This window comes from Fundulus heteroclitus, chromosome 11 (genome assembly GCF_011125445.2).
Source record: "Fundulus heteroclitus isolate FHET01 chromosome 11, MU-UCD_Fhet_4.1, whole genome shotgun sequence".
Taxonomy (NCBI): Eukaryota; Metazoa; Chordata; class Actinopteri; order Cyprinodontiformes; family Fundulidae; genus Fundulus; species Fundulus heteroclitus.
The window spans coordinates 31,670,775-31,695,455 of record NC_046371.1 but is presented as its reverse complement, the minus strand read 5'-3'; the positions used below and the strand labels follow the sequence as shown (position 1 = coordinate 31,695,455).

At 43.2% G+C, this 24,681-nt stretch overlaps 2 protein-coding genes across 3 annotated transcripts; both read left to right on the top strand.

The window, feature by feature from the left end:
• Positions 1–564: 564 nt before the first annotated feature.
• On the top strand, positions 565–4,216 carry c11h11orf54 (chromosome 11 C11orf54 homolog). Its single transcript, XM_012871241.3, has 8 exons — positions 565–749; positions 828–926; positions 1,021–1,094; positions 1,181–1,282; positions 2,169–2,345; positions 2,571–2,720; positions 3,829–3,945; positions 4,037–4,216. Exons 1-8 carry the CDS (start codon positions 683–685, stop codon positions 4,208–4,210), a joined length of 960 nt encoding a protein of 319 aa, XP_012726695.2. The 5' UTR covers positions 565–682; the 3' UTR covers positions 4,211–4,216.
• Positions 4,217–7,171: 2,955 nt separating this feature from the next.
• On the top strand, positions 7,172–24,492 carry LOC105932208 (A kinase (PRKA) anchor protein 10). Of its 2 annotated transcripts, none has more exons than XM_036143390.1 (15): positions 7,172–7,435; positions 9,276–9,323; positions 10,696–10,881; positions 12,592–13,074; positions 15,066–15,164; positions 15,264–15,348; positions 15,466–15,589; positions 15,851–15,987; positions 17,027–17,171; positions 19,463–19,630; positions 19,792–19,898; positions 20,924–21,006; positions 23,540–23,592; positions 23,712–23,804; positions 23,891–24,492. In XM_036143390.1, the coding sequence occupies exons 1-15, from the start codon at positions 7,414–7,416 to the stop codon at positions 23,894–23,896; spliced, it is 1,839 nt and encodes a 612-aa protein (XP_035999283.1). In that variant the 5' UTR covers positions 7,172–7,413; the 3' UTR covers positions 23,897–24,492. The 2 variants fall into 2 exon arrangements, with proteins under 2 accessions (XP_035999283.1, XP_021176533.2); XM_021320858.2 differs by having other exon boundaries at positions 19,789–19,898.
• The last annotated feature ends 189 nt before the right edge of the window (positions 24,493–24,681 follow it).

Here is a 24,681-nt window from a genome sequence, read left to right as displayed (position 1 = left end):
GTGGAGGAATGGATGTTTTGCTGGAACCAAGAGGGCCTTCAAATGCATTTACAATGTTGTTCAAATTCTAAAATACCTAAATTGCCTAAAACACATTAACAGAAGTAACCTTCAATAACAATAATAATAATTTTCGGATTATTTCACATCCAAATGTTTCACATTGACAACTTTTATTTTGACAAAAAAACTAACAAACAAACAAAAAGAACAGTTCTGTTTTGTGTCGCTCTTTCAATGCGACCTTGCCACTCAAAATATGGCAAACCTGCTCCCGTACCATTTCTACGGCGATCCTGTGACCAATCACCAAAGAGCATGCAGCGCAGAGCGAAGCAAGATAGTTCCACCCACTTCCGCTTAAAATTGAAATTGACCGGAAAAGCTTTTTTCCCCCATGAATTTACTGTCTTAACTATTAGATGGGATTTATACATGATACTAAAAAAATATAAAGTATCCCATTAAAACGTTGTTCTGACTATTATTTGTTATAACTAAGCCAGTAAGCTTGATTTATCAGTTATTGAGAAATTCGAACCTCTGCTGTTGTTGACAGCGAAGCCTCCAGGAGGGGTAACCTCCTCGTCGGTGTTTCCTCTTTGGTTGGACTTTAACTCTGAATGCTCCTGCTGGTCTCTGCAGAGCTACTAGCCACAGAGCACTTTGACAATCTGAGGTTATGGCAGACATAAGCGAAACGGAGAAAGTTCAGCTGCACGCCCCGGCCCTGGAAGAGCTGCGTGGAGGTAAGGACTGCAGCCTGGACGAAGAGAGACAACGTTGGCCATGCTTGTTTGTAAAATAGCGCTGCTTGCTGGTCACAGTGTTGCAGGCTGGGCTGGAAACGAATTTTGCAGAAGTTCAAGTGAGTGTTGTGGAGTGTCCAGATCTCACCAAGGAACCCTTCCTTTTCCCTGTCAAAGGTATTTCACCGATCACGATTTGAGTGCGTAGTTGAATAATGCTCTCCTGCCACATTTGTTGCATTTTGGTGCCCTTTCTGTTTTTGTGCTCCAGGTCTTTGTGGCAATCCTCGTATTACTGATGTTGGAGGTGTGCCATATCTGATTCCTTTGCCTCAAAAACACAAGGTAGAGTTTTGTGAAGACCTAACCTGGCAGATGTTTCAGGTTGGCCCTTTTTATACGGTTGTCATCACTGTTTCTTCATCTGTAAGGAATACAACATGAACATCATATCCAAGGAGCTGGAGTTGCCTGGAGCATTTATCCTTGGAGCAGCAGCCGCCCCTTCCAGAATTATCGGGATGAACGCTGAGGTGAATTATTGAATTTGTAAATAATTGGGTGACGAGTGGTTAAGCTAATTATTAGCCCTCCTCAAAGATTACTATTTACATGGATTACACAACAGCTTGTGTCCAATCTGCAAGACTCACAAGGATAACAGCTGCACATTACTGCCATCCATCCATTTGTCCAACCATTCATTCCTCCATCTCTACATCCATCCATTGGTCCATCTATCCACCCATCCATCCGACCACTGCTATGAGTTCATAGTGAACCTTTGTGTTTATTCCATGCTATACCAGCTTGATTGATAAAGCACTTCAAAGCAACCACAGATGAACCAAAGTTGTAACCACTTTAAGCTTTTACACTTTAAAAATTGGCTTAAAAGGACGAATAACTCTAGAAATGTGTGTCAGGAAACGTGTGGAAAATGTGTGTGAGCACTGCTCGCAATGTAAACATGGGACCATGGCTAGCCAAAGATCAGCAAATGAAATAAAAAAAGTATGCTTTTTTTTTTTGCTTTAGAAATTTTTACAAAGCTGTAATCATTACCTTGTAGTTAATTTTGCAGCGAGGCACCAATGGTAATACTTGTGCCACTGTGGAACCCACAGAAAGACTTACATTTTAGTGTATTTCACCTGCATATGCAATTAGTACATAAACTTCTGTTAAACCCCAAAAGCAGTTTCCTTAAACCCTTCAGAGGATTCTTTAGTTGAGCGTTTTACAGAAAATTTATTCTGTTTGGAGTGAGTTACAATGTGACATTAACCATGTATTCATAGTAGAAACCAGTGACTAACTCTTTTCAGGTTGAAGCATTTGGCAATACACCTAAAAACTTGAACTGTTTTTTTTAATTTCATGTTAAGTAATCGATTAAAAAATCCTTATGACCCACAGCTCATGCCTCTAGTTCTCACTGAGGCAGAGGGAAGACCAGCGGTCAATGGGAGCTACTTTTCCTCCATCAATCCAGCCGATGGCCAGTGTCTGCAAGAAAAGTACAGTGACAAATTTTCTGACTGCAACTTCGGACTTCTGGGGAATCTGTATGCCTGCGAGGGGAAGCCCGGGAAGGTATCAGTATTAAAATGAACGTTGAACTTGTTTTGGGAAACGAATGAAGGCAGATCTCTGGTAATATACGAACTAGGAAGAAACAAATCTAACTCTATTACATGCACTTTAGCCTCATCACATGTGCGCTCTCAACATTTCAAACATTAACTGAAGGTCAGGGGCTGATCAAGCAGATCGTTCCGCTCAGCCTGTGTTCATGCCCCCCCCCCCCCCCCCCCCCAGGTCATAGAGGTGCGAGCCAAAAAGAGGACCGGAAGCAACAGTCTGGTGACAGCGCTGAGGAAGACTCTGGAGGCTCAGTATCCAGATAAGAGCCTGGCTCTGGGAGGCACCTTCGTCATCCAGAAGGGGAAGGCTAAAATCCACATTATGGTAAATACTGGATCAGGCCTGGGCTGGTATGAGATTCTCACTCTATGAGAACTGAATAAAAATACAAGAGTTTCATGTTTTAAATCTTTCTGTTAGGACTGTGAGACAAATTGACACAGAGATTGTTGACAAAACGTCTAACACAATCTAATTCCTTTTATTTTTCCCACCGAGCTTCTGTAAAGTTGTCATTATTGGTACAAATTTCTTTACCCATGGTGGAAAGGTGTCATTTTACAGTAAAGCTGGTTGGAAAAGAAAGTTCACATCGTAACCTTCAAACAGCTAAAAAAGATCCGGATTGTACTGGAAGATGCCATCTCTGGGGTCTGCTGCACAACTGATGCAAAAAATCCAAACGTTTACTGCGTTCTCGGTGGAACTATAGCAGATTAATGATTTGCAGCTGATCCGTTGTGATGCAGGCGTTAACTAACATTAGCTCCACAAGGAACATAGAGGTTGTTCGGCTGGACAAAAGTACACTTTTAAGATCCGCTAACATGGCGCTTCATTCCACGATTTGCCTTTTAAACTGCTGGAGTTGGCTGAAACCAATGAAGCACGTCTGACTAGCTCGTTACCATCCGCCACGCCGAGGACCATGCTCATAGTGATATGACATCTTTCGACCACGGCTAAGGGAACATACCAATAACTGCGAAGAACCCCACTTCCAAGAGTCAGAACTAATCTTTTAATGAAAGTGATCAGTGATGCTCCTTTAGTTTCCTCCACATGATTGTCAGAATTTCTTTTTATTTAAAATATTAAAAAAAAGACAAATTTTTGTTGTTTTTTGCTGTTAAAGTAGGAGAAAACACAGTAGCCTTCTTTCAGCCAGTCGATCAGTAGTGTGTAGTAACAGAGGGATCGGAGACAGTATGGCATTACTCTGTGCCTCCACCTAGAGAGAACTATGGTTACTATAATGTTTTTTTCTAAAATCTCATTAAAGGACCTTAAACCATAGGAATGTTAGTTGTTTTAATCTAAGCCTTAGAACCTTGGTGTACCTGGATACCAGGAGCCGGCCCATTTGTATTCCAGGTGTGTCTACTGAGAGATACTGCCGTTAATTTGTTTTTGTGCTTTGGATCATCGACAGCCAAGAGAGTTCTCAGCCTGCCCTCTCAACACCAACGACGACGTCAACGACTGGTTGAAGCACTTTGAGGTCAGCGCCCCCCTCGTCTGCCAGTCTGTGCTCGTATCCAGAGACCCGGTGAGTGACGACGACACGCGCCCATCTCTTATAAGATGCACGAAAACGGATAATGTTCCTGCATTGACTTTCTTGCGTCCCGCGTTTCCAGGGCTTGGACCTCCGTGTGGAGCACACCCACGGGTTCAGCCACCACGGAGAGGGCGGTCACTACTACATTGACACCACGCCCGACATCGTAGAGTACCTGGGATATTTCCTGCCTGCAGAGTTCGTCTATCGCATCGACAGACCCAAAGATACGCACGCTGTTGGGCGAGACTGAAAAAAAGCAAACAACGTAATAAACAATGTTTGCAATGGATCTTCTGTTGATCATGTAAATCACAGATAGTATGCAGTTTATATTTTAATTCTGATCATTTCTCTTCATTGCCAATCAAGTCTGCTGTTGTCTCTTTAAAAAATGTATTTGAAAGACAGAACAAATGATAATTGTATTGTTTTTATTGTACTGATGTTATCTCTGATAAAAGTGTTTTGAGGACCTTGAAACTAAAATGTGCAAAAAAGGCAGTGGCTACTGGGTGTACACCATGCTCTATCTGGCCAGGTGATTGGTAGGGTAGACATAGTTTGTCCACCGTTAGAAGCAGCATATTTCCGCCGTGGCATACGTCTCTGTCCCGGTCAAATTCACAATGGTGAGCAGCAGTCAGTTTATGTACTGAATTCTACCTTTAAGATGTCTTTGGACTGACATAAACATAAAAGTTTAGGTCAGGGTGCCAAGATGAGAATATTGTCTTTATCAATGAAGTCAGTGAGTCTGCAAAATGTGACCAATTTCAGGCTGTGTGTTATCCAGGAGGTGATCTCTGTCCGTTTTTAGTCTTTCGTAATTGGTCCATTGCGTTTCCAGGATGTAATAACGAATAAACTCCAACTGCACTTAAAACTTCTCTCTCTTCCCTCCTCCACCGGTAAAACAGCTTTGCCCCTAACAGAAACCGTTTTCATTTGTACAGCTTGTCCTCACCTCCTACCCTGCTGACGGTTGAAGGAATGCGCCCTGTCCTGTTCAGTTTACTTTAATTTGCATTTTTGAGAAAGATTTTGACCTAAACAGTACACACACACACACATACACACAGAGACAGCTATTACTGTGTGTGATTAGGTGTATCAGTAAGAGCAGGAGTCAGGATGTCAAAATTGTCGATGTGGACGGGCTCCCAGAGTGCTGAAAACAACAGCTTAATGAGAAAAAGGATCACACTTGTCTTCTGTACAGAATAAGATGTCCATCTGCGAAAATGTTCCCATCTCCCCACGATTACCCAACTGTGCTCTCAATCTGTAACGAGAAAATAACTCTTAAGCCCTTTTCTAAAACAAAAGGTCAGTAAAGCTCTTTTCCCAGATGGAAGGTCTCTCCTTCTTCGTAAACCTAAATAAAATCACTGCAGCAGGGATTTTATAGAAATCCTCAACTTCATGAACAAAACTCAAGGAGCTAGTCCCGGTTGTCTGTCATCATGATTTTCTACAAAAAAAAATTAAGTTGCCTACCAGGGACATGTTTCCTTGGTTGATGCAAACAACAGCACATTAAATATTACTCAGAAAATAAAATAAATAAAACATTTTCTGTTTTTGGACATGACAGGCAAGCTTAACATGATTCTAGAAAAAAAAAACATTCAGTCTGGACCAATAAGGATTCATTCTGTAATAGTAATAATAATAATGATTATTATTATTACTATTACAGTAAGGATTCATTCTGAGCTGCAGCAGTCTCCTTCATTACGCAAGGATAAACTATTCCCTTATTAAAGTTTGAGTTGCGTGGTGGCACGGTTGGCAGCAGCGGTACCTCGCTGCAAGAAGGCACACCATGAAACCAACCAAGCCTGGTCCACCTAAAGTGACATGCTGATGCAGGAGAGCATTGATTAGAGAAGCAACCAAATCACCAAAGAGACGACTGCTGTGTGGTACACATTAAGGAAGATGGGAATCTCAAAACAGGTTTACCGGAAGCCTACACGCACAGATCAATATCTGCATTTTAACTTACATCACCCACTGGAACAGAAACTCGCTGTTATCAGAACGTTTAAATTATCGGGCGGACAGCATTACGTCTGCTAAAGAGGAGAAACAGAAGGACCAGCAGCTCGGGGGAAGATTCAGCAGTCCGCTTGCACCTCAAGAGCAAAGAACGCACTTTTGTTGACAATGATGTCCAGATTCTGGACAGGGAGAACAGATGGATTAAAAAAAAGGGGGGGGGGGGTGAAAGAAGCCATCTTGGTCAACAGAGAAAAGCCAAAACTAAACAGAAGGGGAGAAATTAGCTTCCAACTCCCCAATGTTTACAACCCGGTCCTCCAACTCATTCCAAAGAGATTACACGAGCAGTCTCATCATCATTCAGGTAACTAAGTACTCCACTCACACCAAGCAATAGTTTCTAACATCCCAGGACTACAGCTGGATCAGAGTTGAGAAAGACACCAGGTGTCGAAACGTTTTCAGAAAAACTGAGCGAAAGTCTGGTTGCCTCCGATTTAACTCTGTTTCCTGTTGCAATGAGCCGGATAACTAAGTACTTGCACAGGCGTGTTTACAGGACAACTACTTACCACTCACATTTAAAGTTTGCAGTTTGTTCTGGTCAGACGAAAGCAAAATGAACGTTTTGCCTTAGTTCCAAAGTGTTATATTTGGCGGGAAAACTAACACTGCACATCAAATTGAACGGCCCATCTCCTTGGTGAGACGTGGCGGCATCATGTTTTCTTCAGCAGGGACGAGAAAGCTCGTCAGAGCCGAAGGGAAGAGGGATGGAGCTAAACACAGGGCAAGTCTGGAAGAAATGTTAGACAGCAAGACTGGGGTGGAATTTCAACTTCCAGCATGATAACATACTAAACATATACAGGTGTTAGGAAGGGATAGTTAAACTGTAGACCCATTGTAAATCTGCCTGAAAACCAAGGGAAAAACAGTCTCTAATCTGCTAAACTGGCAAAGATATAACCTAGAAAACAACTTTAACTACAAAAGCAGATCTTTCTACAGTATGTTGATTCAGGAAGGAGGGAGGAGTCACAGCTCAAAACTTTATTAAACAATCTTTTTTATCATGGATACATATCATATATTTAAACTTTGTGCAATCTCACTTGAGGCCCCTTTAATATCACACACTGACTACATGGATAAATAGCAATAGCGCCATCTTCTGACCAGAGCAGGCAAGTACTTCATTTCCCACAATGCTGCTCCCAGAACCAGGCCCGGAAGTAAGCCGTTTATTGACAATATGGCCGCCGAGCTAGGGTTGGATTTGGGGATAATTTTGATTTGACAGCACAGACCCCGGAGAAGGTTCCGAAGCCGAACCGACGTGGTCCTCGGGGAGTGCGCGGAGCAGATGCGTTTGAATGACGGCGTGCGTGGGACGTCCACGGGACGGTGATAGCGAGCCGAGGAAGCGTCCAGAGCGTGAAACCCGTCATGTCGTTTTTTAAGAGGAAAGGTGAGGAAGAGGCTCGACCTGCTGCTCTGCGGCTTTTAGGAGAGAGCCCCGCCACGGCCAGGCGGCGGGGTGTAAAACGCAGGGCAGGGACGCCCGGGTGGCGGTGGTCTCCTGCCGCCGCTGGCCGCCGCAGCCACTCGGCTAGCTTAGCGGTGGCCTCCCTAGCTAACACAACCTGTTGTCGGCGTTAAAGGCTGCCTCCGCGGAGCCGCTTTAGCGCCACTACCAGCGCCTGCAGTCGCCCTCACCTGCACTTTACCCGGCCCTGGCAACAAATGTAGCATGCTAACTTTAACTAGGTAGCCTCGTTCAGTCTCATTGAGCGGTCGCTAATAAAGTATGATCGCAAACATCCTTCTCATTGGGAAAACTTGTAGCGACGATAATGTCGAGAGGAGCCTGGCACGACTTCCACACAGAGAACACACACCCTGACAAGGCTGGGGTTCACGGATGGCTGACTACAATTATGTGGCGTTCTGTCTAACCTCTGATTGCATAAAATGAAGGGTTATAGAAAACAAAGAGCGACAGACACGTGCCTGATTATTAACTTTAGTAACCTTGAAGGCGATCTTTGTCACCATCTCACCGAGGGGGATTGATTGGTTTTTGTCTTCCTCAGAAAACCAGCTCAGGAAGTTCACTTTTTTTTTATCCTAGCAAGTGAGACGGGTGGCTTTTTCCTCATCGGCTGCATCAGACCTGCTGACACCACTAGTTTGCAGAAAGAAGAGGAAGTGTTAAGCTAGTGGATGTTCTGAGCAGCGATGGTAATCAGGACTGGCAGGAAACGGGAGCTTCAAGTGGGCATACCTTTTTTTTAAAGTTTTTTTTTAAATGAACAGGAGTTAGGGTTTAATAAAACGAAATTCTTTCACACGTGCATTATATATATATATATATATATATATATATATATATATATTAGGGCTAGGCTGATCTCGTGGATAGATGACTCTGTTCCAAAGCCTAATCTACTACTACTCTGTCTGATTTGCCTCCTCGCCATGCCATCATGCTCTGCAGAGGCCTGGTAGCAAACCATTTGATTCAGAGAGATGCCGAAAACATGCAGGGCACCTGCTTATAAGGACTGACTTTAGGCCACCGCTGCTTTATCTAGTAAAATCATTAGTATTGTGACAGTGGCATGTTTTGTTTAAACGGCAGCGTTTTTTTTTTTTTTAAGGCTATAGAGATATATGTGCTGACTCGTCACATGCATCCACCATCTTCATCCAAACTCGTGTCCTGCTTCTGCTGTTGACGCGAAGCAGTTGCTGAAGCGCTATAATAACGTCGGCATTGATCCTTCATCTTATTGCATGTTTCACAGCGGTTCCAGTTTGCCGTGTGTGGACAAAACTGCAGAAAAAAAGCTCTTCTGCTTTAACGACACCTGACATTGAACGTCGTAGAAATGAAGTACTACCAATTCAGCTGCTTTAAGTTCTCCCTCAAATGCTTCACAGGGAGAAGCACCTTTTGCAGCTGCTCTCCACCCTGTTCACGTCTTCCCTGTAATGTCATGGCTTTGGAGTAAACAGAAAGTTTTAGCGGACTATTCCAGACATTTTAGCTCTCAATAGCAGCAGCAGCAGCAGCAGAAAACAAGTATATTTTCTGCAGCATGCAGCGTATCAGATTGCTGACTGTGTCTTCATGCAACTAGATATTGTTTTCCTCCGTTGGCAGTGCCGTCACAGCAGCCCCGGTCCCCCTCACACCGCATATCCATTTTGCCCTGCTGTTCTCACCCCATATTGTGTTTCTGAATGTTGTTTATTCCTTCGCTTACACACCTCCGTTTTTTTTCTTTTTTGTTTTTTTTCCACAGCCAAAAGCAAGGAACCTGAGAGGGTATCAGATGCTAAAGTTAACAAAGGTGAGTTCATCTTCACCTCTGGGGTCAGAAAATAAGAGGGTTGAACTGAAAGCAGTGAGGTTTGTGGAGATGCAAAGCATGGGTACGTCATTTCTGACTGACGCCGTACACACTGTGTATCAGTATGCTAAGGAGCTGCTAGAGTCCGATTTCAAAGGCAGGGCTGACGGGGTCAGCGTCATCAGGTTAGCATCAATCAGATAACTGCGGATGTGATACAAAAAAGCTCTTTTTTTTATTTATTTGTATTCTGTGAAACATGTCATGCCGTCGAGCAAAACTCTCCAGTGAACCATTTTTGCCGCTTTTATCTAAAAAATATAAATGTACGTTAAATGTTGTAATCGCATGTACTTTCTTAATTTTCCCGGGCACCAAGCAACAGAAATATCCGTATGTATCCTGGCTTGGTCCGGTCTGTTTTAGGCCGGAGGGAATAGAGCCTTACCAGACTGACCGACTGGCTGGCTGGCAAGGCTATTGAGACATGGCCGTCCTCCTAAAATGACAAGCCAGACAAGGAGGGCATTAATCCCAGCCAAGAGGCCCCACGGTTACGCTGGAGCAGCTGCAGTCACCCACAGCCTTTTGTACTGTTACAGACATTAGGAATTATGTATGTTTTTAAAAATGTATATAAATACATCTAATATTAGAGATTTGTTGGAGATTAGATCCTCATTCTAAATAAAGTCACTCAATGTAACTGTTGTCATACTTCCTAATTTTAGCTGATTTGGCTTTCACCTTTACTTAAAGAAGTGGACTTAGTTAAATATTTGTCCATTGTGTTACTCAGCTCAACACTGACGCGTCCAGGGACCCCAGCGGCTCCCTCATATGCCATGCTAGTAACTTACATTATAGTTTCTGTGTCTGATAGAACAGCTGGAAAAGTCCAAGGAGAGTGAGAGCATGGAATATTCACAGGAAAAAGTGATGTGTCCATTACTTTGATTATAGTTAAAAAAGTTTCTCAATTTTATCTCATACATGGCTGACAACCTTGGAATTTAGCAGATGGGATACAAGCAAGCCTTTAAGGCAATGCAGGGTTAGATTAGCTTTACTTATTCTGAATTACATCTGCTTGTTGTGTCAGAAGCGTCCAGATAAAAAAGCTCTTGCTGTCAGTGAAGCTCTCAGACACAACACAGGCTGTTTTCTCCAGCTTGGTTCTGGCCTAAGACCTCAGCACACTGGGAGCTCTTTGACAAACACCCACAATCAGGCGGTCACACTGAATCTGACGTCACCCGGTCAGGCCACTTTGAAAATGTTGTCCTTATCGTGCCATTTTTTCTTTGGGTTTCTTTTTTTATTTCGCTAAATTCTATTTATTTTTTTTTTGCCCTCCATCCCCCACTCCCAGCTCCAGTCGTCCCTCAGTCTCCGTCACAAGGACCGAGGAACCACAATGCCGTCCTGGATGTCGCCGGGCCAAGCCACGTGGCCATCAGCGCCATATCTGCCAACATGGACTCCTTCGCCCGGGGCCGGACCGCCATCCTTAAGAAGCAGCCGAGCCACATGGAGGCGGCGCACTTCGGAGACCTTGGTATGGAGCAAGCCCTCCTTTTTGTTTATGTTACGTCTCTGATAACAGCCGTAGGAGTCAGAGATGGAGGGAGACTGGCTTTCTGGGAACATGTGAGCTTTATTTGAGCCAACAACACACGACAGGGAAAGAAAACTATTGCGTTTTCTTTAAGTCTGTTTATTAAGTTTAGAAAAGACGGAAGAAATCCGTTTTATAGAAAAATATTCAGTTTTTCCCTGCCCTGTTATTTTAAGGTTTTGTGCACCCTGTGTTCATTCTCGCATCCATCTACCCATCCATCTTCTTGTTTCTGTCCATCAATCCGTCTGTCATTTGTTAATTCGTTCATCGTTCTGTTAATCTTTCCATCATTCATTCAGCCACCCCTCTCATTGTTTGTCCATTCGTTGGTCTATCCATTCACTCACCCATTCATCCCACCACTGCCATAAGTTCATAGTGAACCTTTGCGTCTATTCCATACCAAACCCACACTATTTATGAAGCACATCAGAACAAGAACGGCTGAAACCACTCTTTAATTCTTAAATAATGGGCTAAAAAGGGCTAAGAACTAAAGAAGTGTAAATCAGGAAAGGGGTGGAAAATGTGTTGCAACCATGCTGGCAATATAAACATGGCAGCATGGCTAGCCAAATATCACTGAATAAATCTAGACATGTTTGCTTCAAAAACTTGTTAGAAAGCTGTAATAATGACCTTGTTTTCCAACCTTCGTGCAGGTAGTTTCAAGCGATGCACTTACAGGTGCTAGTGTAAGTTTCACGTCACGACAGCAGCATCTTGAATATCCCGCTGCGTTGTGCAGCTGTCTCCATTGCTCTGTGATTCTGCCTGAGGCACTCTCACGTCAGCGTGGAAGCACACCCACTCATCCTGACGACTGCCAGCTGAACTTGGCTCTGACACACACTGAAGCAACTTCTCCACTTTTTATTTTTTATTTTTTATTACAAACCATATATGCTGTGTATAATTAGGTGACTCCATGTCACCATCTGCGACAGCGGCAATAAGCAGCAGTATGTCTGACAGACTGGCAAACGGCAGGCAGGAACTGTACCAGCTAGTTGGCCAGAGGCTGGCTGAGGTGACTCAGACAAAGGTGGAGGAACCTGTGCTGCAGCCTGGTCCTCTCGCAGGGCTCTTCTTTTCACTCGATTGTGGTTGCAACAATGGGAATAAAGGATGTGCGTAAAGGAGGAGGTGACTGCACTGATAATGTCACTACCTAGTTCCCAGCTGGCTATTATAGTTCAAACTACAGGTTGGTGGCATGCAGTCAGATGACTGTCTGCAGGAGCCATGGTTGTAAACAACATTTTTTGAACAGCAGACATACGAGACTGTCCTCGTAGACTGCTCTGATTTAAAGGGGCAATAGGTGAAATTTCACCACTAGGTGGGGCTGTTGAGCACTGTTTGTAGACCAAAACAAGATATGTGACAAGCCATGCCTCAATGTTTGAGAGCAGCATAAAACGGACAGTAAAGTTCCCCTTTGGTCAAAATAAGCAAACGCGCTCGCTGTTATTAGCTTGACGCACACTACGGCACTGTCTGTACGACTGCGCCCACCTTCAAGCCGCGTCACGTGACGCCCCCTATGATGATAGTTATGAGTAATACTGAGAAGGACTAACTTTGAGTCTTTTTTTGCAGTACTTTAAACAACGTCCCTAAACTGAACGCACTTGTCCGTTCCAGGTCATTCCAGCGTGAATTATCAGCCCCAGGAGACGCGCTCTCGGATGTCTAAGACAGTGGACCAGGTCCTGAGAGACAATGTGGCGATGCCCCACTTCATGCATTGCATGGAGCACCGGCGCGCAGATCACCTGGTTCGGTTCTGGCTTGAAGCCGAGAGTTTCCGCTCCGCCAGCTGGTCGCGCGTCCGAGCGCAGAACCTCAACTCGGTCAAACACAGCTCGCTGGCCGAGCCGGTCGCCCTCCCCCCGGATGGCCCAGAGCTCGACCAGAACACGCTCAATGACGTCGCCCTTCACAACAGCCGTGGAAACCCTTCGCCACTGTCCAACCGGAGGGACTCCACCAGCGCAGAAACGGACCCGAAAGCCAACCCGTCTCGGGCAGAGACACCCAGCAGACAGGCCCCTTCCAGGACAGGGACTCCCTGCAAGGGGCAGTCCAACAGCACTCTGCGGGACCTCTCCGACACGCTCATGAAAAGTGAGTCAGCTTTATATTCCAGCTTTTTGCTGAGAAATGTCTGAAATTTGTCAAAGTGATTAATTATGAAAAGTGGAAATGTCTAAAGCCGGGCGTACACTGTACGAGTTTTTCAGTCGTGGTACTTATATACATCTCAAACTGTGCGACGGAACCGCGGGGTTTAAAAAGTTCACCGCTCACGATCTGTGCGGCGCGACGCTCGGACGAGACCGGAGTGCTCACACTGTACGCCGTGTCCCCTCTGGGACCGCTCACTGTGGTGGCAGAGGCAGGCGAGCAACGGTAGGTGACAGGGACCCAGAGCAGGGGTTCGAGCCCAGCTCTGGCGAGGCCCGCAGGAGGCACCGGGCGTCGGGGGAACGGAGGGGAGAGAGAGGAGAGACGAGACGCATCGGCGGCCGCGCGGCACGGCAGGTCACCTGGCCCGCACCCCTCCCCCCGCGAGCGGAGGAGTGCCGAAACACGCGGCCAGCGCGTTGCGCGGACCTGACGGCTCGCCCTCCCCAACACCGGGCGGAGGTCGCTTCAGGGACGCCCGCTCCCCTCCCTCCGCTGGCGGGGATGGAGAGGAGGGGAGGGCGCCCCCTCGTAGCTCTGCTTGAACAGCAGGATGCGCTCACAAAAACCTCACGACAGCCGACTGAATTTCAAACATGTTTGATTTTCACGATCGTCCGATTCCTGATCGGGAGGTAGTCGTGAGAAGCCAGTCCCCCCTCCTCCCCCCCTCTACGATCAAGCTGAAATTCGGCCTGATTCAAAAAATGCTCGCACGACTGAAGAATCGGCCCGAAAAGGGGAAAAACTCGTACAGTGTACGCGGGGCTTAAGCTGGAGCTGTGAATGTGGTCCAGCACCTTGTAAAGGTACTATCCTTTGAACCTTCTCACTTTTTGTCACTTTACAGACTAAAGCATTGCAAAGTTTTCTTTTTTAGGGATATGTATTCTACACATTTTTGTTATTTTGAATGGTATCTGAAAGGTTTACTATTTTTCTCATTTGACCAGGGACCCGTCTTCCACAGGTTTGCTACGTCCTCCTCGTGATTTGTGGCAAACCTTAAACTGAACTTCTTATGATCAGTATTGCATCCTTATTGTCATCAAACAGTGTGAACTCCTTTTGGACGTTTTCACGATCCTGTTCTGGCATGGCTGCACCATGATTATTTCTTTTACAACTACTGTGGTAAAGGTGAGGGCTGGCGCCCTCTTCTGGATGGTGGCCACACTACAACACTGAGAGAAGATCCCTCTAACGGACGCTATCAGTTAATCGGATTGAATGAACTTTAATCTAATAAACCATTAATCGACAATATATCATAAGTCGATTGTTGGCATCCCTACTCACAAGTGATGGATTCTTCACCGTTTAATGCTAGATATGTTGTTTTATAGCCTAAACCCGTTTTAAACCTTCCTCCCTGACCTGTCTACGGTTTTCGTTGCTCTTCATGATGTTAGTTTGTTCAGTAATGTTCTCTTACAAACATCTGAGACCTTTTCAGAAGAGCTTGGTAAGATTCTGAGATAAAGTCACTCATTATGTGACTTCTGAAGAGGATGAGGCGCACTGGAACTTATTTGGAGGGTCTCAGATTAAAGGGACCTGAATATAAATGCATGCAACCCTTTTTCTGTGTTTTATTTGTAAAAAAACAAAACAAAAATGAAAACAGCATTAATTTCCTTCCACTTCTAAACTATGTGTTAATTTGTGCTGGTGTATCAGTTGCAGTGAAATACATGGATGTTTGTGGTGGTAATGTGATTAAAATATGACAGGATTTCTTGAAATAAGAGCTTTTGCAAGGTGCTGTTAATAAGGGAGACACATTATTTTCTCAATGGAAGCAAACAATACTATGGTTTTCTTTTGTAATGATGGCATCAAAGCATTTGGAACAACCTGAGTAACTTTTTTCCTCTGCATGCTGTGGTAGCATGACTGGATGATGAGCTGTGGGTTTCTGGGTTTTGCAGGTATGGAAAAGGATGCTGTTACCATCTTCACCAAATACATTTCTCCAGATGCGGTGAGGCCCATCCCCATCACAGAACAGATCAGAAACGATATAGTTGGTAAGAAGAAAACCAAAGACAGAGCCTCACTAGTTCTTAATGTAACCTCCGGTCTGAAGTCATAAAATTATTTTCCTTTCTGCCCTGCGTTCCGCTCAGCTAAGATTTGCGGAGAAGATGGCATGGTGGACCCAAACTGCTTCGTCATTGCACAGTCGGTTGTCTTCTCCATCCTGGAACAACAGTGAGTTTCTGTGCTCCTCTCCAACATGTTGCACCATGAGTTTCCCCCGATGGTTCTCCCGCGTTGACACCCTGGGTAACGGCTGTCTCCGCCTCCCACGTCCTCTCTGATTTCCAGGCACTTTACTGACTTCCTGCGGAGCCACCATTTCTGTAAATACCAGATTGAAGTTTTGACGAGTGGCTCCGTGTTCCTGGCTGACATCTTGTTCTGTGAGTCAGCTCTCTTCTATTTCTCAGAGGTGAGTCTGCCCAGTTTTTCCACCTTCTCACACACAGTCTGGGCCTCCTGTTGACTCCATGTTTTACACCTGTCCTCAAAAGCACAATAATAAAGCCCCACACAGACAAATACAAGTGAAAGAGAAGTAAAGAAACAAAGATTTCTGCCTCAGTGGTCTACTAACCTGCGATCACTGTGCTGAACTGATGGGTCGTTATTGGTCAGAGTGATGCTCTGAGTTTTTGCACCTCTTCATGGTTTCATATTGTCTCATTGACAGTACATGGAGAAGGAAGAGGCGATGAACATACTACAGTTCTGGCTGGCTGCGGATAACTTCCAGAACCAGTTAGCTGCTAAAAAAGGCCAGTATGACGGTCAGGAGGCTCAAAACGACGCCATGATCCTCTATGATAAGTAAGACCTTCCTTTCCTTTTAATTTAATTTAATTTTTTGTGTTTCTGAAAACCTTAAAGGATGTTTATTTTTTCTTTTCTTTTACATCCTTTACTTAATTTGTTCTGTTAGAGCTTTTGTTTAAAAAGTTTATGTCATGTTAATTCATTTTTTTGTTTAAGCAGTCAGGTTATTCTCGTGATTAAACATGGTTATGTTTTAAATGCTTTTCCCCAGAGTTTTGTGGGAAAGGCTTTTAGGCGAGTATTTTGTAAAAGACCACCATTTAGTCAGATGTTTATAGGTCAGGCTCGATAAGGTTAATGGAGGAAGGGTAGATTACGTTCTGGTAACCTTGATGAGTGCATGTCTGTCTCATAGTGTGTGCATAGCTGAAGAGTAATTATCCAAATGTTGTTGTGATCTTTTTTCCCCCTGAATCGTAGAGCCTTTTTATAGGTGTGATCCAATGTTAAAGAATAAATACATAAACACCAGAGCTGGGTATTGTTAAGAACTTCACACTTGATTCACTTTTAATTCGATTTTCAATTCAATTCAATTCAATTTTATTTATATAGCGCCAAATCATGAAACATGTCATCTCAAGGCACTTTACAAAGTCAAGTTCAATCATATTATACAGATTGGGTCAGATTATACAGATTTTGATTTATTTAATTGAAGAAAAAGATTTTTTAATACCTGTTGATACATTAGATATAAATATGGTATATGCACTGGTATACCATAGTATACCAGTGCATGTATTCATATTTTTGAGCAATTTAATATCAGTAGTACAAATGTGATAAACATGACAGTAGTGTATTAACTTTGAAGTAAGGTGCATGCAAACCTAAATTATTCTCCTTTCCTTTTAGAAACAGGGAAAATTCACATCATTTTTGAACAATAACACTGAAAATAAAGAAATTAGTAGTGACTGATTTGATGTAGATGGAGAGCAAAAGTGATGAAAAAGAGTTAAACAGCTGTTTTGATTGTTTTGCCCTGATCTGAACTCATTCCTTCATGCCTTTATTTTTTGTGGTCCAGGTATTTCTCACTCCAGGCTACCAACCCTCTGGGCTTCGGCGACTCGGTGAGGATGGAGATAGAGTCGAATATCTGCCGAGAGGGAGGCCCCCTCCCCGACTGTTTCACCACTCCTTTAAGACAGGCCTGGACCACCATGGAGAAGGTCAGAGTCTCTGATAAGGCCTTCTGTAAAATTGTCCTTAATGTAACCCGTCTGGGTACAGGAATTAGACTTCTGATGCATGGTGCTTTGAAAAGGTGTTCCTCCAGCTAGAACCTACTCTCATTCTTTACAAATCAAAATCTGAAAAGTGTGGTGTGCATTTGTGTTCAGCCTCTCGAAGTCAATACATCCTTAAATGCACATGTCCCTGCAAATACACCTGCAAGTGTATTGGAGCCAGAGGTGGGTAGTAACTAGTTACATTTACTCAGTTACATTCACTTGAGTAACTTTTTGAACCAAATGTACTTTTAGGAGTATCTTTACTGCGCTGTACTTTTAACTTTTCCTTATCGCTACTCTTGAGTGAAATTTCTGGCTTCTCTACCTGCTGCGAGTAACTTCACGAATAAAGAACATGCTTGTTTTAACCAAAAAATGCACCAGAGAGACAAAAACAAGAGTTCATGTTAAAGTGAGACTTCTTGCTTATACACCAGCTTTGTTATTTTAAAGTTATAAAGTTTAAAGTTTCTATCTGCTGACCTCATTGAGCCACGTGGAGGTCGAATGAACGTCCAGTAAACAGTGGATATTGTCATTGGAAGTACTTTGCACTGTTCTAGCATACTGAATATACATTAACTGCTGTAATGCTGTCAGGTTTAATGTTGAAAAAACATTAAACTTGACATTAAACAATTACATTCTTCTGCCTGAAGAATGTAATTGTTATTCTTATTATATTTTTCATTTTTGTCTTTAAAATACCAGAATTTGTACATAACCTTATATTTTTGTCTGTCCGATTTGCATAATTTTTAAATATTAAATCATCCGTTGTTATGATTAGTTATTCAGTGCTTGAGTAGCCTTCTTGCCAAATACCCTTTTACTCTTGAGTAATTTCTTGGCGGACTACTTTTTACTTGAGTAAAAATATGTCGAAGTAGTGCTACGCTTACTTGAGTACAATTTTTGGCTACTCTACCCACCTCTTTGTGTATTGCCGCACGTTTCTACCAGCTTTGCACGTCTTCTACAGGAAATACCTCAAGCTCAGTCAGATGGGATAGAGAGCATCTGTAAACGTCGGTTTTTAAATCTGGCAGCAGACTCCGAGTTGGATTTTGATCTGGACGTTGACTAGACCATCCTAACACAACATAATTTGCTCTAAACCTGTAATCTTTAACTTGAAAGCACTTGAAGGCCACAGAAATTCAAATGTGGCTTAAATCAAAAGCAGAAAAATGCTTTGGTAAATGGTACCAGCTCAAAAATGAGCTTAACATTTCTAATGGGTTGTAATTTACAGAATGTCTGTAGTTGAAATTAAATTGAAAGCAAAACGGGTGGTTAATAAAGGTGTGTGTGGTACCTAACGGTTTTAATTTTTCACTATTCATTCACTACTCCTTTGAAAGGTCTCGTGCCCAAAACCATCCCACTGCAGCGCTGGCTTTATGCGTAGGACTCATGCGGTGCCAGAAGGGGACGCTGCGCCCCAATCTCAGGTCTTTTTCCAGCCTCTAACAGACGTTCTTTCTCTTCTGACCTGAATCTAACTTCATCTTCCAATCAACTTCGATCAACTTCCCTGTACTTCCTGAAGAAAGTCATTGCCGCAGTACGATGCTGCCACCTCCGTGTTTCGACACAAGGATGAGGTGTTCAGGTCGATGTGCAGCGTCACGTCTCCGCCACACACGGCCTTTTGCATGGAGCTCAGAAAGCAAAGATTTACTCATCGTAGCAGAGCACCACCTTCCCATGAGTCGTGACGAACAAAAACAGGACCTGCTATGAGTTCTTTTCTTTACGCTCCTCCTTAAAGCACCAGATTTGTGCACAGCTAATAATTGTGCTGTTGACAGGTGCTACTACCTGAGCTTTTGACCTCTGCAGCTCCTCCAGAGAAACCACTTCTCTTCTGGACCTAATTCTATTTTAAAGTTCTCCACAGCTTTGCGCTTGTAACGAGATATAAAAAAGGATTAAGCGATATAAATATTTCTTACAAGGAACTGCGTATCCTCTGTTTAATAAAAAAAAAAATGGTTGACTTATCTGAAGTTTATTTGGGATTTCTTTTCTCTGAAGGTTTTGTGTGTTGTCACTGACAAATTATGCAATTACACCACAGACAAAAGCTCTTGTCCTAATGAAAAGGGAGGAGAAATCTTATTAGCACGTGAAGGTCAGATGTGAGCTGTTGTAGCTCAGTGTTTCTTTAATTATTATTATTATTTTTTTACCAGGGTGTTCTTCCTGTTTTTGAAATTGTTTAGGTGTACCTGCCCGGCTTCCTGTCCAGCAACCTTTACTACAAATACCTGAGCGACCTCATCAATTCAGTGCGGGGGGATGAGTTTGTGAGTCTCGGCACTCAAGGTCAGGGCGGGCCGGCAGACAACGACCGCTCCAGTTCCAATGCTAGCGAGAGCTCCCAGGCTCAGGTGAGTGAACCCACGTCTTCGTCCCCTGAGGGGGGCATCTGCCGACATTTGCTCCTGTCCTGGCGGATTACGTGAATAACGATGAGGTCAGGATGGTTCTGCTGGTTTTGTTGCGTGCATCCTGATAAGCCCGGGTTCCTGTCGTGTCCTCGTCGCAGCAGGGAGCCAAAAAAGCAGCCATCAAGATTCTGAAGAACTTCGACGAGGCGATTACTGTAGACGTGGCCAGTCTGGATCCTGAGATGCTCTACCAGCGGCCGTACGCTGGGTGAGTGTTGGTGCCCCCACTGCTCTGCAATCACTGGCTTCACCCAAAAAAATCAGACTTTCCTGCCCTGTCTGTGAAATCTACGATTTATTGTTCTCTTACTAAATCCTCTAAAGCAGGGGTGTCAAACTCGTTTTGGTTGAGGGGCCGCATACAGCTTAATCTGATCTCAAGAGGGCCACACGAGTAAACTCATTGCAAGATTAAATAGAACTAATAAATGTGGACTTGTTGTTGATTTTTATATTAAGTTAATTTCACTTTTACACAATATATTATGAATAACCTCAGCGTTTTTAAGAAAAGTATGTGCAATTTCAACAATACTTTTACTCAGTTAAACATTTACTTGTGCATTATGCATAAGAACTGATCACAGTGATTAAACAATGTTGAAAAACATTTATTCACATTTTTTGGAACTTAAAAACACTGTCCTGCATGACAAAATACATCAAACAGATAAAAATTAAGAAATGATTTGAATTTTTCCACACCTGAAGCTTAATCTGTTAATTAAAACACAGCGCCCCTCGTGGACAATATAGGAACTGCATATTTTCAATTAAATGAAGTACATGTTTTTTTCAATAATTGTTTTATCATTCTCTTCCTTTTATCTTGTCCACTTGTGAAAGTCAAATCTGATGAGCTCTTTGTGGCATCTTATTTCCACATTGCCAGACAGGACACTGGAAAAAAAAAAAAAAAACATTTTTTTTATTTTTTTTATAATGATAGTGCATTTAGCCACAGGGCCGGACTAAATTGTTCGGCGGGCCGGATCCGGCCCGCGGGCCATATGTTTGACACCCCTGCTCTAAAGTATTTTGTGATCATGCTTTAACATTCCTGTGTAAAAATAATATAAAAGAGTGATCTTACCATCAGTTAGTAAGCTACTGACTCCATGCGTGTTTTATGGTGACGTAGCAGGAGTGTGTGCGTAACAAAGGCTGCGGCCCGCTTTCAACCCTTTTGCCCTGTCAGCTGTCTTCATTAGCGCTTGTCCTCTGCGTTCTCAGAAAGATGACTTTTGGAAAGGTGAACGAGTTGGGTCAGTTCATCAGAGAGGCCGAGCCAGAACCGGATGTGAAAAAATCAAAAGGTAAGAAGCACTCAGGTGTCTTTCCTCTTTTCTATAACCCTGGGTGTAAACGTTATCTGGCTGCTCCCTGCAGCTTGAAGCCCTATGAAATATTTAAGAGATTTGCTGGCGTGGGAAAAGTTTTCCGCTCCAAAAGTCAAACAAAGGTCTTTATGACCGAGAGAGATTCTTAAGGTTTGCACGTCTGAAATCCGAATATTTTTACTTTGACTTTTCTTTCACCTCCCAATGGTGTGATTTAGATCAAAGGCATAATTTTAGAAAGGCCTTGTCAACGTCCACACCTAACTAACCTTACACATTTGCTGTTCACTTGCACTCTCTGAGCTTTTGCTATTTTGCAAAGAGGAATGAGCAAAGGTTCCAGTTCCTTAATGTGCCAAGCTGACAGAGGCATGTCCTAAAAGGTTGAAAGATGGTTCTGCAAAGCATCAACTTAGAGGGGCTTTAAGCTGCAGTAGGTAACGTTTGTAAAAATTTCTATTTTATTTTTACATATCTGTTAAAACTGTCAGTATGTGCTGGCAGTAGAATATGAGACAGATAATGTGTGGAAAAAAAATCAAACTCCTCTGGGTCCTCCCAGTGGCCTTTGCAGAGATACGCCGCTCCCTGTCAGTAACAGCCAATCAGAGCCAGGAGGAGTAGTGTCAGTCACGCTCGGGTACGTGCTGCTCACACCCCTCCCTCCGCACAGCCCTTACTGCTCAAGCTCAGGATTGCTGGTGTGCGGCAGCTGTGTGGAAAAATGGCAGGGAAACGACCTGCTTTACAGGAAAACTGGCAGTTTCTTGTGTGGCGCCGGTGTAGGTACCAGATTGACTCGGGCTGCAAGATTGACTCGGGTCCTGCACCTTCTGATGACGTCACTACACATGGTTGGTTTAATGTTTGCTCAATTGCGCAAAATATTGTAATTGGTCTGGACAACTTACTAAAGTAATTATAGCGGGGTGTAGGTTTTATTCAAGAGCGGGATTGCGGTTTGTAAACGGACAATTTTACAAAGAAAATCGCCATGGTCCCTGCGCCTCCCGATGACGTCACCTTATGGCAACGCCACTCAAACAAACTACATAGAACCCGCGGTCTGCATTTGTAACGAATCAATTTTATTAAGTTAATTTAGCGGTTTCTTTTTTCTCAAAAGCTTGAACAAACATTCAAGCCATTTTACAAAAACAATAAATAAAATCAACAAATATTTGACAATTGGCTCAATGTTTGGAAGAATATTGTTAACAAAAATGGAAGGGCTAGCCAGACTAATTTATCCAGCATATATCTTAAATGTACCAAATACCACGATAAAAAAAATTATCAAATTCATCACAATTTCATCTGGAATAATAAAAAAACATGTGATCAGAAAGAACAACATCAGTACAAAAAGGAGGAATGAACGTTATTGATTTTAAAGTGATGAATGCCGTGATAAAATTAAATTTGGCTGCTGACTTATTAAAAATGAAATGAGTTTATGGTTTAGTTTCCCTTCACAACTTAAAAAAAATTGGAGGAATTAAATTTCTCTAAGGTTGTAACTTTGATCCTGCAAAATTACCGATTAAATTGTCAGACTACCACACAAGTATTCCAAAATGATGTTAAAAGTTTTCATGCCTCAACTAATTTACAGGAAAATAACCGTAAATTAACAAAATAAAATTTATTTGTAACAAATGGAGACCACGGGCATAATGTAGTTTGTTTGAGTTGAGTTGCCATATATGGACGTCATCGGGTAGCACCCGAGCCAATCTGGCAGCCTGAGACGATCTGGTACCTACACCGGCTTAGAAAACAAAGACGGATAAACAGAAGAAGTCCGATCATGAAAAGCAAGCTAGAAAGAAAGAAATGGACCGAGTCCAAAATAAAACGGGGGTAAACATTGGAGCAGTACGGCATGCTCCACTGTGGAGGGGGGTTGCAAGAGGAAGGGACCCTGAAGATGGGCTTCATGTTTTTAGGTTAAATCCACGGTTTTCTCAGAACTGACAGCAGCTTTAATACATGAGCACTCTAGTTTATTCCTGTTTGTAACAAAGGTAGAAACTATGTAGGTATCCCCTTTTCACCTGGTTTACAGTTCTGTATTACAGCATGTTGGTCACATAAACCCCCCCAAAAATACTTTACTGATGGCAATGCATCTAAAAAAAAAAAAAAAAACACGTTTTGGAACTTTACTTTTCTAAGAAAACGTAAATCCAGGATATGATGTGTATAAAGATTACATTCAATCTCACATACTATTTTAGTTATTTCCTGGAAAAGATACATTGTGGCAGTAAAAACAAATCTGGTTGTCCTAAACAGCACACCTGACATCTTTTCTTCTTGATCATTTTGGCTGTTTTATTTTAATAGTTTTTTTTTTTAAAGAAAACTTTGTTATATGATTCTTTCAGGGTGTGGGAGATTATAAACGATGAACAGACACAAGTCAAAAGTTAAACTTCCTGTTATTAAGATATTATTTTCATGAAAGGAGGTCTGTTGGGTAAAAAGGCTTTCTTTCCTTATCAAGGTTCCATGTTTTCTCAAGCGATGAAGAAGTGGGTCCAGGGCAACTCGGATGAGGTGAGATGAAAAACTGTAAAAGTATCATCAATGATTCATAGAGGCTCGGCCCATGCTCTCACACGACCGTTTCCACATCATACATTTGTCTCTTTTGTTGTTGTTGTTCTCCAATTAAGGCCCAGGAGGAGATGGCGTGGAAGATAGCCAAGATGATTGTCAATGATGTCGTCCACCAGTCGAACCACGACAGCCCCGGCAAGTCCACCAAGGTACCAGGGCTCCCTCAGCACTCTCAGGAGGGATGTGTGTGAGGAAAACACATCTTTGTTAAGTGTCTTCCTCTGTCTGTGTGCAGTTATGACCTCACCGAGGAACCAAAGGACGGTAACCCCCCCCGCCCCCCTTCCTGCAGACTCCGGCTAAGTCGGTGATGATCTGTCGGCTGGATGTGCACTGCAGTGAACTGCTTTACTCCCGCAAAGAACAAAGAATTTTATTACCTCCCCATTTACCTTACGTTTGTGTGCGCGCGCTGCTGTTGGTGTGGGTGAGTGATTGTTACGCATGGACCGAGACTAAACTTGAAGTACTTCAGTCTTCTGTCTCTAAAACACTATGAAGATGCCCATCAGGTGCCAGAGGAGGGTGCTCGCATTAAAGTAGAGGGAGACACTCCTACAGAGGGAAGCATTCAGCACGAGTCCAGAAGAAAGCTGGCACAGAGCAGCAGCCTGTCGGGACTACGGCGCCTGCTTAGCTCGGACCTAAAGAGGATTCTCCAAGGACTGAATGAAATTCACTCCCACTCAGCACCTTTTTTTTTTTTTTAAAGCATTCCTTGTTTTTACATGATCTTACATGAGTTTGTCACGCCTGGCTCTGCCACTTAGAGCCCGTCAGCTAGGAGAAATGTACAGTTTCTGTTACTTTGTCACAAAATCAAGTGTGGTTTACTAATTTAAGCTGTCCTTCCCCGGCCATTTGTGTACTGTAGAACATCTTGCAATGTGTGATGTCGAAACAGACAAAGAGCTGATCCAGTGCTTAGACTGGCTGACGTTCTTCGTGAATATCAAGGCACCTTTACAGAGCGCTAGAATAAAGACTCCAGCTATGTAAGCAAACTCCTAACTCCATGTCCTTAAG